The 14,823-nt window shown below is 55.5% G+C and overlaps 1 protein-coding gene across 1 annotated transcript in view; it reads left to right on the top strand.

Moving 5' to 3' along the window:
• The window catches only part of SDK1 (sidekick cell adhesion molecule 1), a 687,292-nt gene that overhangs the window by 628,032 nt on the left and 44,437 nt on the right, over positions 1-14,823 (top strand). The window contains exons 34-35 of the mRNA XM_088798792.1: positions 1,048-1,107; positions 3,085-3,186. Of these exons, the coding sequence (XP_088654918.1) occupies positions 1,048-1,107; positions 3,085-3,186 (162 nt within the window). The remainder of the gene's footprint in view (positions 1-1,047; positions 1,108-3,084; positions 3,187-14,823) is intronic.

Raw genomic sequence — 14,823 nt, 5'->3', positions numbered from 1 at the left:
GCCCTCCACGTGGATCCGTGGAGATGGTGGCGTCTCTCCTCCCCGGGCTGATCTGCCTGGTCACCTGCACTCCGCCAGCGTCCCCGGCCCTGGCTCTGACAGCCACCAAGGCACCTCCTGGGACTTCTGGGGAGGCTGCTGCTCTCCCACCTCCTCTTCCCTGGGAAGAAGGGTTAAAGCGGTCTCCTTTCCTGGTGTCCCCCAAATGGTGTCACAGAAAATACTTTTTGCCCTTTGACATCCATGTGCCGGGGACAGAGTGAGAGAGTGACTGCAGAAATTCTTGCTCTGCCAGCTCCCTTCGTGTCACAAGCCTCTGCCTTGGCCTTGCTGGGCAGGCACACGATGGCGGGGTCTCTGATGTACCCGGCCACACCCCAGGGTCTCGCGTGCAGACAGGCAGCCCCTGGTTCTCAGCACAGGCCCCTCCCCTTGCCGTCTCAGGGCTGCAGCTCGACCCCCCCATACCTGGACGGCTGTTGTGGAAGGAAAGGGCTCGCTTGTCTCCCACCCTCAGCAGCGCCCGGGGTCCTTGCTGACGGCCAGACCACACTCACAATCTCCCCGGGCCTTGTACAAAATTAAAGCAATGAAATTACAGGAACCAGGGTGCAGTGGGGTCAGTACACCTGGTCACCATGCTCTCCGCTTATGGTTTGTGCGTCCCCATCAGAGACGGCCTGTTACCTGAGCAGGTAAGCTGGTCAGCGTACCTGCCACAGGTACTGGAGAAGTCGCTGCCTGGGGAGAAACCCATCTCCTTGTAACATCCCTTTGCGTTACATTGTGCTAGACACTAATTTGGTCATTTAGGCAGAGGGGTGAGCTCCCATCTCTGGCAGGAGCCTGGCTGTTTATGAAGAAGTGCGGTTGCCCCCAGGGCGCTGACGACACGTGCGGTGCGGGAGCGGGGCCTTCATGACCTTGGCAGCGGCCCTGTGGGAGCTGGTTCGAGCCCAGCACCAGCTCCATTCCTGCCGCACGGGCGTCGTTTGCAGCCACTGCCCCCTGCATGCTCACCGCCTTTCTGCTCTGCTTACCCAACAGCCCAGAGCAGCTTCAAGACTGTGAACAGCAGCTCCACTCTAACGACGTACGAATTAACACGTAAGTGCACGCCGCCTGCAGCAGGAAGTCACTGTGACCCGGAGCAGGTCGAGCCGGGCCAGCTGGCCTGCAGTGGACCCAGTGCAAGCCAGCTGGGATTAATGGCTCTAACTTCTGGAATTCCCCTGCTCGTAACACCACCAGGGAGACAGGAAAGGAAAGTTCTAGAACCAGAGGCTGGGAAAGGGGGTGTACTGACCATCTGGTCTTCAAGTTTGGGACAGAAAGTCGGATTCAGCAAGATCTCCTCTCTGCTTCTGTCGACTTTTTTTTTTTAATGATAAAATATACATGACAGAATTTACCATTTTAACCATTTTTAAGTGTCCAGTTCAGTGGCATTAGGTAAATTTGCATTATTGTGCAGCCATCCCCACCATCCATCTCTAGAACTTTCTCATCTTCCCAAAGTGAAACGCTGTCCCCATTAAACATAACTCTCCCTCCCCTTTTCCCTCCCCCTCCCCCAGCCCCTGGCACCATCTGCTTCCTGTCTCTGTGAACTTGACTCCACTTCTACGAGTGGAATCACACCGCATGTGCCCTTCTGTGTCTGGCTCGTCTCCCTTCAGGGCTCACCCATGCCGTAGCGTGTGTACTGGTCCATCCGTGCCCCACTTCCTTATTCCTTCGTCCTCCCTTCCTCTTCAGCACGTCGTGTTGCTTCCCCATGGATTCCTAGCTAGGAGTAGGTTTCAGGAACCAGTGCAGGGCTGAGGGGCCCACAGTGGGATTCACGGCAGTGCAGAGAACTTTGTTGGAAAGGAAGGGGACAGGGAGGAGCTCGCTCTTTCCGAGGCCCTACTGTGTGCAGGCACTCTTGCAGGCTTGTCACCGCCACCCCATTCTGTCCCGCCACCACCCTGCAGGCAGCTGACCCAGCCTGGAGGGCTGGGCAGGATTCACGTGAGCCCTGTGTTGTCCCAAACATGGCTTTATCCACCAGTTGTTGCCCAGTCACCCCCTAACCCCTCACTCATGAGCCCATTTCCTCATTCTCCCGTGACCTCATTGAGGAGCAGCCAAAGAGTTAGTGGAGACCAGCTCCGGTGAGGAGGGCTCCCTCACAGCTCTCGCTCCAGGCCAGTTATGGGTTATGAAGAACGACGGGCTGGCCCAACCCTTGCATCTTGTGCACGGCCCCCTGGTTTGTCTCAGCTGACTCCCAGTGTCCCCTTCTCCTTCTGTGGACTCAGCAGCCACTCAAGCCCCGGGTTGAGACTAACAGGCCAGGCTGGTATGGGTCCCGAGGCCACTTCCAGTGGGTTCTCTGCAGGGCAGTACAGCTGCAGCAGTCCCTCTCAGCCACGTGGGCACAACCTTGTTGGCATTTCTGGGAGCGGCCGTGGGAGCACGGTTTCTGATTCATTGAACCTTCGCTGAGCTAGTAGCTTGCTAGGAGGCGAGACATACAGGCCCGGCCTGTCACCATTCACACTGTTCACCCAGGTGACCAGACAGGGGCCTCAGGAAAGCCAGCTACTGATGAAGCAATGTTAGCCAGTGGGAGAACCTTCCAGAATATTTCCTGGAAAAGTCAGCTACTTCTGGCACGTCTTTCACGCTTGGCCACCTGCCCCGTGTAATTCTATACCCGTGGCCTCACACACCCTTTCTTCCCAGGACACAGGCATTAAAAACACAAAGGATTTGGTTTGCCGAGACACATATTAAGTGCCAGGCTCTTCCTCCATCTGTTCTTACTTTTAAGGAGAGATTCTGCAGCAGAAGGCCAGCCCCCACCGCACCCTGTGGCCTACATGCTTCCACTTAGGAGAGGGCCGAGTGCAGGGCGGGGGGTCCCTGCTTCGTTGGGCGGCTGCTCATCACTGACCCGGAGACGGAGGGCAGGGGTGTGCAGGTGACATGGAGGCAGCCCCTCCCAGGCCTGTGGGAGCCCTGCCTCACTGTGCCCCCGGGAGCGTTCCCAGGGAGGGAGGTGGTCCTCACAAGCTGACCCGTGTCCGTCGCCTGCAGACCTGAAGAAGTACCGGCGCTACGAAGTGCTGCTGACGGCCTACAACATCATCGGCGAGAGCCCGGCCAGTGCGCCCGTGGAGGTCTTCGTCGGTGAGGCCGGTAAGCCCCAGCACCGCCACCCTGCAGCCGGCAGCCACGGCGAGTGGCACGGCCCAGTGCTCTCAGGGCCATGGCTCATGTGGGGTCTATGAGAGGGAGTGCTCCAGCCATGCTCTGGCATGTGGCCCTGTCTGGACACCGAGGGGGGAGGTGGTCATGTGGTGTGTTGAGGGGATCACACAGCCAGCCAGCCCAGACCTACAGACCCTGTGCTCTAGGGTTAGGACCCCGGCATCAGGGGGGCTCGGGGCACTTCAGGCAGGCGGCAGTCCCAGGAGCCAGGCTGACGTCCAGCGAAAGGACTAGGGCCTGGGAGGGAGACCAGGTGGCCCTGGGGGCCACATCGGGTCAGCCAGGTGACCATGGGCTTGAAGCCCAGCTCCCGGCTCTAGTTCTGCTTGGTTGGTTAGTTTCGTATTGTGGTAAAATACATACAACGTGACATTTGCTGTCCTCATGGTTTGTAAGTGTCCAGTACAGGGATCTTCAGCACATTCACACTGTTGTACAGCTGTCCCCACTGTCCATATCCAGAACTTTCCATCTTCCCAAACTGAAACCCATGCCCAGCAAGCAGTCTCTTTCCCCCCCTCCCCCGCCCCTGGCAGCTTCTGATGCACTTTCTGTCTGTGAATTTGCCCTGGACATTGTGTACACGTGGGCTCACGCGGTGTGTGTCCCTCTGTGTCTGGCTCCTCTCCCTCTGCATCATGTGCTCGGGTCCACACGCGCTGTGGCGGGCGTGGGCACTCCTCGTGGCTGGTTGGTGGTCCCGTGTTCCGTACACCACGTTTGTTTATTCCACTGTTGAGGGGCACTCGGTGTTCCCATCTTTGGAGTTTGTGAGTGAGGGTGGAGCAGGTCAGCTGCTGCGCTGAGCTGACCCTCAGCCCAAGTGGGGGGGGGTCTCCCCGACGTAGGACGCTGGCTTCTCCTGCTCCCTGGGCCACTCGTCTCCACCATCCTCCACAGGGGACCCTGCTCCAGCTCTTTCCTACAGGCCTGTCCTCCCAGACGTGCCCCTGCTCCCCCGGGGTGACTCACAGCCACTGTGTCCAGGTCCTTTCTAGTCCCCAGAGGGAAAGGGAGACCCTTCCCTTCATGGACAGGCTCCCAGGGCCTGTCCGACCCCAAACATGCAGGCTCCGAATAGCCAGCCACGTTGCTGATGCAGCTGAAAGGAGACGCTAAGAATCAGAGCCGAGCTGGTGCATGTGCTGGACACCCAGCGAGTGCCCTGTAGCGTCTTATGAAATTCACTTGTACACAAAGCACGTGGTGCTATTCACCATCGTCCCCGGGGTGAGTCTTGCTCGCGCTCTGGACCCAGGCCCGCTGGGGTCTCCTCCCTCGCGGCAGGCTTCCAGGTTCTGCTTTGGCACCCAGGTTCTTGGCCATTTCATGAAGACGTCTGCATGTCGCTATCAGATGGGACGGTCCTGTCTCTGTATGTCTGTCCTCCTCACTGGACCATGGCCATGCTCTCAAAACTCTCCTCATCCGGGGCTCAGGACCAAAGGGGCCCAGATGCCTTTGCCATCCTGCAGATGACAGTTTCAGAACTCTTCTGAGGACCAGGCAAGAGAGCAGCAGTGGGCAATCCGGGCCCAGGGATGTGCCTGGCACTTGGGCTGAGATAAAAGCCAAGGAATTCATGTCTCAGAGCAGGTGGTAGTCACGGGGTGACCCGGGGCCTTGGAAGGGAAGTTCAGCAGTTCAGGTCATGTGGCCGGTTTCGGGGACGGTGGCCCAGAAGAAACACTGTGTTTCACACCCCGTTGTTGCTGATGAGAAAAGTGAGGCTCAGAGGAGATGCGTCACTTTCCCAGGTTTGCACAGCGGGCAGAGCCCAGCTGGCCGGGCCAAGGTCTCCTGCCATCCGCAACTGCTCTGGCCGGCCGGCCGTGTGTCTAGAGGGCCTTCCCAAAGCACCTGGTTCTGGACTCTTCTCCATGGCTAGCGGGCAGGGGTACGCAGGGTCCCACAACTGTCCACATGCCTCTCCTCGCTCTGGTTTGCTTGGGGTCCCTGCACTCAGATCTCCTGCTCCCCACCCCTGGCCGCAGTGCCAGCCCTGCAGTTGGTCTTCTGGGCTGCTGTCAGCCTCTGCGTGTTTCTCTGTCATCTGTGTTTATACTGCAGAGAATGTTCTGGAATGAGGATGCCAGTGCTTCCAGCACTGCTGCCAGTGAGTCATTGCCACCCCAGGCTCTGCCTCTCGCAGGCCAAGCGCCCCCCTTGTAACGATTCCGTGTGACAGTGAGAGGCACTGCTAGCCAAGCCTTCAGAAAATGGTTAAATCGGGCCAGTTTCCCGTCACTCAGCTACGCACCCCAGCGTGTCACCCACCAGTCAGCTTACGTGGAAACTGAGACTGAGCTGGGAGCCAGACCAGGGATACTTTCAGCCCAGAAACTGATGAGTCTGTGCGCTACCTTACAAGTCTGGGTGTTGGCTCTACCAGTTTCCAGCTGTGTGACCATGGGCTTGTCACTTGCCCACCCTGAGCTCCGGCTTGAGGTGTTGTGGACGAGAGGGGAAGCTGGGAGCTGGGAGCTGAGAGTGAGGAAACCGGGTCCCGATGTCGTCCATCGGCTCACAGCACAAATGTCCAGAACATGCCCAGACCAGAGTGGCTGGTATTTGGTCAGCAAATGGCTGAGACCCCCCCAACTCCACTCTGCCCTCCCTCGCTCCAGACGGTCGCTGCCCTGAACTGTGGGCTCTAACCGAGTCCTCTTATTTGGGGCCAGGGGTGATGCTAGAGCCCCTGTGAACTAGGGTTGATTTCTGGGCCGGAGGGTCCCTGTCTCTCTGTCACAGGGTCGTGGGGGAGATTCAGGGAGGCTGAAGACATGTGAGGTGCTGGCACAGCGCCTGGCCTAGAGACACTCGGCCAGTTGTTAGCGGGCGTCCACCTGGACGTCAAGGGTGAGGCTGGGTGAGCCCCTGACTATGGCCACATCTGCTTCCCCTCTGAGCCTCAGCCCACTTTTAAAGGCAGAATGGACTCCCATCTAAATCCAAACGGCCCGTCTGTAGAGCCAGAATGACATGGCAGGGGAGAGGGAACCCCAACAGCCTGAGGCAGGTCTGGCCAGACCAGGGATACTTTCAGCCCAGAAAGTGACAAATCAGCCAAGCGCTGGGCCTGGACATGAACTGATGGCCCAGACACACCTGACACCAGAGGCTTCCCCTGGGGCCTGGGACCCTGGGTCTGGGTCTTAGGATGACAGGACATTCTGCATAATCAGTGTGGCTTCTATGGCCCAGGTGTGCCATTGGGTGGCCTTGCTGGGACTCCAGCTATTACTGGATGTGCAGGAAGGAGCGTATGGGGGCCAGTGGTCATGGGCGCCTGCGGGAAAGGTGGCTGCTGTCGGGGGTGGGGTGCATGTGCCTGGGCTTCATGGGGATGGGACACAACGTCGGTCTCATCCTTTAGCTTTCTGCCATGAAAAGTCATCATCTTAAAGATTCCCACCTGGGACTTCGACTGAGCACCCAGGTCACCGTTTCCAAGGGCGTGGCTGCCTGGGCAGGCGGACTCCTGCGGTCATGCCCCGTCTCTCATTAAGTCAAAGCATTCCCTCAGCCCTTTCCACACAAGCAGCAGAAGCTCCAACAGGGGCCCCCACCTGGCCCAGGACCCTCCTCCGCCTGTACGGCCCTCACTGCAGAGGCTCACCAAGTGTCACACCTGACTGCAGTGTCACTGCCTTGGACAGATGTTTCTCTGACAAGATCCAGGAGCAAAGTCCCCCCCCGCCCCCGTTCTCCCCGAAATCGTCTACTGCTTGAGTCTTTGTGGTGCACATTCATCACGTTTCAAATTCTTACACGGTCGAGTCTGACGACTCTTCTTAGTCCCATCGTCATCTGTCCTGTCCCCAAGCCTTTAATTCATATCACTTTATCGCGCATTTTTCATATTTAGTAGTGCTCGTCCTATTCTGTTCTGTTTTCTAAAACTTCTCAGACATTCTATGAACTTTACAATCATTTTGGCAAATTCTCAAAACAGCAAACTCTGCTGGGATTTGTATGGAAAGTGTATTCAATTCGAAAGTGATGGAGAAAATCTTGATGTCGTCACTGTGTCCCTACCTCCTCTCCAGGGACTGGCCTGTCTCCTGCGTGTGTGGCCGGAGTTGGTAGCTTTCCGGGCTCAGAACCGCGTGGCCTCCTGGGTCATTTCCCGCAGCCCCACTGTGCTTGTTCTGTGTGTCCCAGCACCAGGTGCCTGCTCCAGCCCCCGCGGGTCCAAGCCCGAGGCTGAGCTCCGCCTGGTTACTGAGGCACATGGAATGTCAGCCCAGCAATGAGCGGAACTTTATCGAGTCTCCAAACCAGGGAGCCGGGACTGCTCCTGTGTCCCGTGGGAGGTGCCCACAAGAGTGCAGCTCAGCAGCCAAATGTCTGGACCCATGGGCGTGGTGACAGGGAAGGGAAAACAGACCCGCAAACAGTATTGATAAGCAATCCATTGCTTTTGGTGGCATTTGGGTCGCTTTGGGCGTATGTGTTGCTTCAGAAGACAGAAAAGTATCTTGAAACCATTGGTTTGTTTTTTAAGAACGCAGGACTTATTGTAGAATGCAGGTTCTGCCTTTCTTATAAGTACTCCAAGTTTTTAATTACTGTTGGTTGAAGTGAGAAAAAAAGCACACAGCTTCTCGCTGTTTTAGCGCCCCCTAGTGACAAATAAAGCCAGGGCTGGAGCCTTTAGTGACATTGAAAGGATGCAGAACAGAGGGGGCTTGACAACGTGCGTGTAATGCAGAGTAAGTGGCAGTCGGCAGAGTAATTAGCGTGGCTGCCCTGCACGCCACACAACCATTCGGGGGGGACTCCGGGTAATTCTGAATGGAGCACACGGTCCTAAAGTTACGAAAACCTAGGCCGTTTCTTACTGTGTCAGTGGCAGTGCCCCCCCCCCCACCTCAGCCCCCTCCGGCGCAGTCAGTGCTGTGTAGGTGAGGTGTGGAATTACACCTAGGTGGTCACGAACTGTTGAATGGACGTCTGTTGACAGACTGCTGTGTGCCAGGTGGGAATAGCTGTCTCTGTTTCCCAGATGAGTAGGTGACGCTCAGAGATTCTCTGAATCTGAAGCTGAGGGCCCCTCAGGGGCTCCCTTGACGCAAACACTCTGTGAGCCAGTTGCCAAGGACTTCAGACCCGGACCCTGCAGTGGAGCCTCCACTGCGCTGTCGGTGGCCTGACCCGCGGGCAGCGCACACGTGAGAGCAGGTCTGCCGTCCCCTCGCAGCACCAGCCAGAGTTGTGGCCCTTTGCTGCCTCTGCCAGGCTCTCTCTCCAGCACCCCTTATCCCAGGACCCCCTCTCCGTGAGGCCTGCTGGGGAAGCCCTGTTGAGTTGAAAGCTCTCTACAAGCACACTTGGGGCGGGGTGCTGAGCGGGGTGAGGGGACGAGGCCTGAGGCAGGAGTGACAGGAGCGGATGCTCCAAGAACTCGGGTGCTCGCAGGGCTAAGTTCCCAGTACAGTCAGACATGTCCCCTGGGAGGCGCGAGAGAGAAAGAGAACGGCCCTGATGTGGCCTCATTAATGCTGGGACAGAAGGAGGGACAAGGGCCTCCCCCAGTGTGAGCTGAAACCCCAGCCCCTCTAGCAGAGGTTCATGGAAACCTCTAGAATCACCATCCCCACCCATCCTCACACTGCTGCCAGAGAGATTCTTCCTGTCGCTTTCTCTTTCAACCCCTCTGTGGATCCCCATTGTCTGTAGAGGGAAAAATAAAATCTGCACTCGACCCCTTCTGGGGTCACCTCCAGCCTCGCTCTGTACCCTCCCTGTGTTGTTCCAGCCACATGAGCATCCTGTCCCCAAGTCCGGCGTCCCTCTGGTGCCCTGTGTGTTCACCTGCCCCCTCATCTGGTTAATCACCTTTCCCAGCAGACATGGAAGCCAGGAAATGTGGGTCAATACATGACATTATTGATAAACTGTTTCCATCAACATAAGAAGGTTATGGAGAATATTTGGAAGGGACCCACATGTCACACAACCCAGTGTCCGAGTCCTATGCAAATCCTCTAGGGAGTCTGGTTTCCCGTACTGGCTATGGGCCAAGGGCTTGTCACGCAGCACCTAGTTGTTCAGCCTGCAGGCCCTGAAGGGGGAGAGACCCCTGAGGAGCGCACTCTGGTCATAGGGGTATGGCCTGGAATGAGACCCCAAAGGGGCTGAGCTCTCCAGGGCCAGCTCCACAGGGTGTGGGGCCTCCTGCAGAAGGCCAGGAGCTGAACTTTGCAGGATGAGCAGACAGGAATGTACAAGTCAGCTACTGCCGCATAACAAATTAGCCCAACTTAGCTGCTTAACACAACATACACTTGTGACCTCACAGTGTCTATGGAAATCAGGACACAGCTTAATTGGGCCTCTGCTTTGGGTCTGTCCCAAGGGGTCAGTGAGGGCTGCCATCTCCCTGAAGGCTGGACCAGGGAAGGGTCATTCCTAAGCTCACTGACATAGTATCTGGCAGGACTCAGTTTCCTGGGCTGTTGGACCGAGGCCTCCCTGAGTTCCTTGCCATGTGGGCCTCTCCATAGAGCATCCTGCAGCATGGCTTCCTTAGCAAGTGCGAAGGCAGGAGAGAGCCCGCTGGAGGGGGCACTACAAAGAAGGCTTGGTCTCCTGCGACCTAGTCACAGTGCTGCCACCCACCACGTTTGCCATACTCTACTGGTCAGAAGCCACTCACTTGTCTAGCCCATTCGGAGGAGGGGATTCCCCGGGGCTGTGAGTCCCAGGAGGTGGGTTGATGGAGCCCTCTCCACGATCCACGATGCCCACATCCAAGGCTGTGGCAGACAGAGTGCCCGTGCCTCCCCTTTGCTGCTCTTAGTTCATAAGGGAGCCTGTCAGCACGCAGTGATATAATTCCTTATACTCTCCATGAGTACAAGGCCCCCTGGGACTGGTGCCCACCCACCCCCCTGGGCAATTCACTGGCCAGTGAGCCCCCAACTCGTGTGCTGAACTCATCCCCTTGAGCGTCTGCTCCTTGCTCGCCACAACTCATTTCATCTCAGAAATCCTTCACCTTGGTGTTTTCTTCTCTTTAAAAACAATGAAGCTGAGGCTCAGAGCAATTGAACAGTGGCCTGAGGCCCACAGGCTGAACCCAGATCTTAGAAATTGCTGTCTAGGGCCTTTCCCAAGACCTCCCATCTACAGTGTCTATAGTCTGGAACACAAAGCATTTATTTAAAAAAAAACAAAAAAAAAAACGGTTTTTGTGACCAGTTTCCTGACTTTTCTTGTTAAGCTTCCTTAGAGTCGTTTTTGGTTCTGGCTCCACAGTGAGGTGGTGAGAGGCGAGACTGGGGGCTTGGAGCGCAAAGGAACGCACGGCAACAGGAGTGAGATGTGGTGGTCTGAGGCTGCTCCCTGAATCCACGACCATGGCCTTAAAGCCCCTGCCTGCCCCAGAATCTTGCTGTGAGGGAGGCTCTGCTGGGAGCCAGGCTGCTGGGTTGGAGTGTGAATCAAAAATCACATACTAGCTAAGTAACTTGGGCAGGTTACTTAATGCCTCTGGGCCTCAATCTTCCCGTCTGTGTAATGGAGGCAAAGACTAGCGTCCACCTTAGGGTTGTGAGGATAGTATGAACCCAGAGAATGGGTTGGAAGAGTTACCTGGTTACCTGGCATGAAGAAAGCACCCTCAATATCGTGGTCAGCACTGTCATTCACATCCCACTGGTGGGTCGCTAGGATTCCAGCAGCTGGCAAACTAGATATTACCACCACTTGCTTTTGCCTTCATAACTCCTGTAGGTTTCCAGAGAGATGGGCTTTAGCTTAGAGAAGGGTGACCATGTCCCTCAGGTTCATTACTGATTTGTCAGATATTTCTCACTCTGAACTGTCTGTTGTCAGCTCTGTTAAAAATTAGGGTCAGATTAATGGCTCATTTACAGACCCGGAGGTCCTGAGAATGGGGCTCAGGGTTGCCTGGCTGTCTGGGGTGCCTGGGCGTCAGATGTCCTGTTCGGAAGGGCAGTGACTCACTAGTCTTTCTTTCAGGGGACTGTGCGCCGGCCCAGAAGCCAGGCCTTAGTGTTTTCAGGCTCAGCTATTGAGATTCTGCCCCTCCTTGCTTTCCTGCACTGAGTCAGTGGTCGCTGTCTCCCCACTGACTTATGCCCTGCTAAGCTAAAGCCCTCTGATCCATTAAAGCTCCCGTGTGTATGGAGAAGGCCCCAGAGGCCACGTAATTACCCAGACCTGGAGTCTGCCTCCAGGTATCCTGCTTAGGGGAGCAGATGTGTTGGCAAAGTTTGCTGAGAAGGTAAATTACATTAGAGAATTCTATTTCCTGTTTACTTCAACAGGAGATCAGAAAGTGTTTGACCAGAGAAATGTTGATATAATTAAAGTGTACTGATGAATGTAGAATTTTTTTAATCATATAAAAAATATTATTTCATTATATTGAAACATAAACAATGATCCTCAGATTACTTGTTAAAAACTTGCTCTACCCAAATAATAAATCACTGGGTCACAAAAAGTGAAAGTGGAACCCTAACATGGTGTGTGTGTGGGTGCCCGGCGGGGCCTCCGTCAGCTCTGGCACCAGGACGACCACCTGTCTGATGTAACCCCACTGACATCCCGCTGGCTCACCCCTTCCCTTCCTGCCTCCTACTCTGCCCTCTCATTGTCACCTGCTACTTCTCCCGTTATTTAACCAACAGCCGGATGTACTATTTTCCGGGAAAAACCCCACATCCCCCAGCCAGAAATGACCTCTCCTGGCTCTTTGAACCCGTCCTCACATTCAACCCTGAATTGTGATTATTGTGATTTCTCTGTCATGTTAAACTTGTCTTTTACCTCTTCGTATCCACCCACCCCTCAGCCCGAAGCCTGGGGCCCTGTTGATACTCAGGAAAATTCCAGCAAAGTCATGCTGTGGCAACAGATGACTGCCGAATCCCAGTTGCTTAAACACCCAACGTGTATTTGCCCCTCACATTCCCTGTCCTGCAAGTTCAGCTACTACGTCTCTCCCGCTTCCTGTTGTCTTCTTTCCAAGACACGGACTGAGGGCCCAGCCCATGTGGGGCCCGCTGCTCTTGTGTAGTGGGAAGAGGAGGTAGCGGACCACGGAACCCTCTGGAAGCATCTGCCAGGAAGTGGCCCATGTCACTGCTGCCCACGTGTCACTACTGCTCCCCTGCTAAGGGCCAAACTAGGATGGGGGGAGGCGTGCGACTCTCCCTCAGGAGCGGGACTGTCTGCAGGTTGGATGGACGACCCTCCCACCGAGGGCAGTGGGTATTCTGAACGAGCAAGTGACGGGCTGAATGGATAAACACACACTGTCACTGCAGTTAACAAGTCCTGCAGCACAGAAAGTTTCCCACGCTCTCTCAAGCCGCTGCTTGTTTACCAGACGTCTTTATGGACATGTTTTCCTTTTCTTTCCATGGTTCGAGCGCACTGGCGCCTGTCCAGCTGCCTCACCTCATAGCAGAGGGTCTTACACTCGTGTGAGAAGGGCCACAGTGCAGGGCCCTGAGGAGGGGCCCAGGTTTGCAGGGTCATGAGACACGGAGCTGGGGGCCATGGAGGACCCTCCACTCACCAGCACAGTAAGACTGAGGCAGGCAGCCGTTGTGTGCCGACGGCTACTCAGTGACATGTGTGCTGGCCACGGCGGGGGCAGTAAACCTGTCCAGGGGGTCCAGCGACATGGACAAAGTGCTGCCCTTACTGCTATGTGGGGCTTGCCCACAAGCGACTAGCCCATAGCACCCCACTTTGCAGAATCCCAGAAGATTCCAGAAATCTCTGGAGTCCGCGAGCGCGGTCAGGCGCAGGGTGCCTGTACAAGTGCCCATAGTTTCTCTGTCCCTGCCTTGCAAGCTCTCTCCCACGACATGGCGGCGCCCGGCCAGGTGGCAGGAGTGGTCCCGCTGGGGACTGTGTGTAACCGCCATGTGACAGCATCGTCAGTGTTGACATTAGACACCCAGAGGGAATCCGCTTTGTGCCTTCACCTTTGAAGGCAGGCTGGGTATCAGCAAAGGCCAGTGATTGCTGGGCCAAATGCTTCTTAAAAATAATTTCATGCATTTTAAAAAGCATTTTTATCTGAAATTAGCGTTCTCCATACACCGCAAATGCTAAGGAAGGAAAACGAGAGATAATGGCTCATCAGACGCTCTTTCAGTTTCCAACCAAACACGCCTTACGACGGGCGAGAATTTGACCCAGGTTGTACACAGCGGTGCCTCCCTAAAAGTTCAGGCTCCTGCTGCCAGCGTAGACCCGGAGCCCAAAACAGAAGCCTTGAAACCGATATGCTTTGCTCCGTGTTTACTTATATTTTCCTCTTCCTTGCTTGTGTCATCATCAAAAAAGTCCTTGTCACCTGCAGGTTTTTTATGGCAAAAAAATGCCATGCTGCAGGATAGCTGGTGTGTACACCAAAGCATCGCAGCGTGGAGACAGCAGTGCTTGTGGCTCAGCCGCAAGGACGGGACCAGGGACTTCGCCCAGCACATGCCAAATGCAGTGCAGGGCACGTGGGCCCTGGATTCCGGGGGTGCCCCTGCCGCTCCTGGATGCCACTGGCTCCCATGGACGTGCCCGTCCGTCCGGAGCGTGTTTCTATTACAGCAGCACCTTTGAAAAGGAAACTTTGGGGTGGGGTTGGGGGACCATGCACAGACGGTTCTAACCCACTACCAGCGTAATGGCCGTGCTCAATTTTGCCTTTCACATTTTAATTGTACGACAGTAATTTTGGATAGACTTGCCGATGGCAAACATGCAAAAGACATTAACTTTATTTATGTTTTGGATTATTAATGTGGCTGTTAAAATTCCTCCAGTTAGTTTTGATTGAATTGTTTTTTTGTGTGATTCTGTTGTTTAATGGAGCGGTAAATAAGAGTTTCTGATAATGAGGCTGAGCATCTGTCACAACAACCTGGTGTGGGTTATTAGCATTTCCATTCACGGCGGGGTGGGCGGCCGTAATAGGGGAAGCACACAGTTAGAGCAAAATAAATAGTTGGTGTCAGGCCGAGTGGGTGTTAATTACTATTTTATTCTACGTTGGGGGGAGGGAGGGGAAAGTGGGGAGGGGGTGACTAAGAAGGTCATTCTCTCCAGAGAAGGCCTCCCAGAGAGCCGTGTGCTGGCCTGTCTCCCTCCATAGCGACTGTTTTATCGTTTCCATTCATGGCCTGTAAATAGACTCGAGTCAAAAGGCAGCGCTCCTGGGCCACAGGCCTGGCTGCAGGAGGTGAAGGCCCAGCTGATGCTCTGTCTGCTGCAGCCAGGCCCCCAGGACAGCCCTGATTTCAGCACAGATTTCAACAGGGAGTGCCCAGCAGGGAGGACGGAGGGGTCCCAGCAGGCAGAGCAGACTGTCTTTCGAGAGTACCCAGCGTGGAGAAATGCTCTGAAGTGCGCACATGCGTTCTCTCTCCTACGCCCCACCTCCCAGTGGCCACCTGGGGAGGCGACGGCCATGATGTCCTCGTCAGTGATATTTCACCCTTTTCATGCAGTGTGGCCCTGCTGACACCAACACAGCACCTAACAGTGTCCCCCGGGTGGAAGGGAAGGGGTAGGGACCTCACA

The sequence above is a fragment of the Rhinolophus sinicus genome, chromosome 5 (assembly GCF_057876585.1).
Source record: "Rhinolophus sinicus isolate RSI-liver-muscle chromosome 5, RSI-T2T, whole genome shotgun sequence".
Taxonomy (NCBI): Eukaryota; Metazoa; Chordata; class Mammalia; order Chiroptera; family Rhinolophidae; genus Rhinolophus; species Rhinolophus sinicus.
The sequence above is the reverse complement of the archived record's forward strand: the minus strand, read 5'-3'. Positions and strand labels throughout refer to the sequence as shown.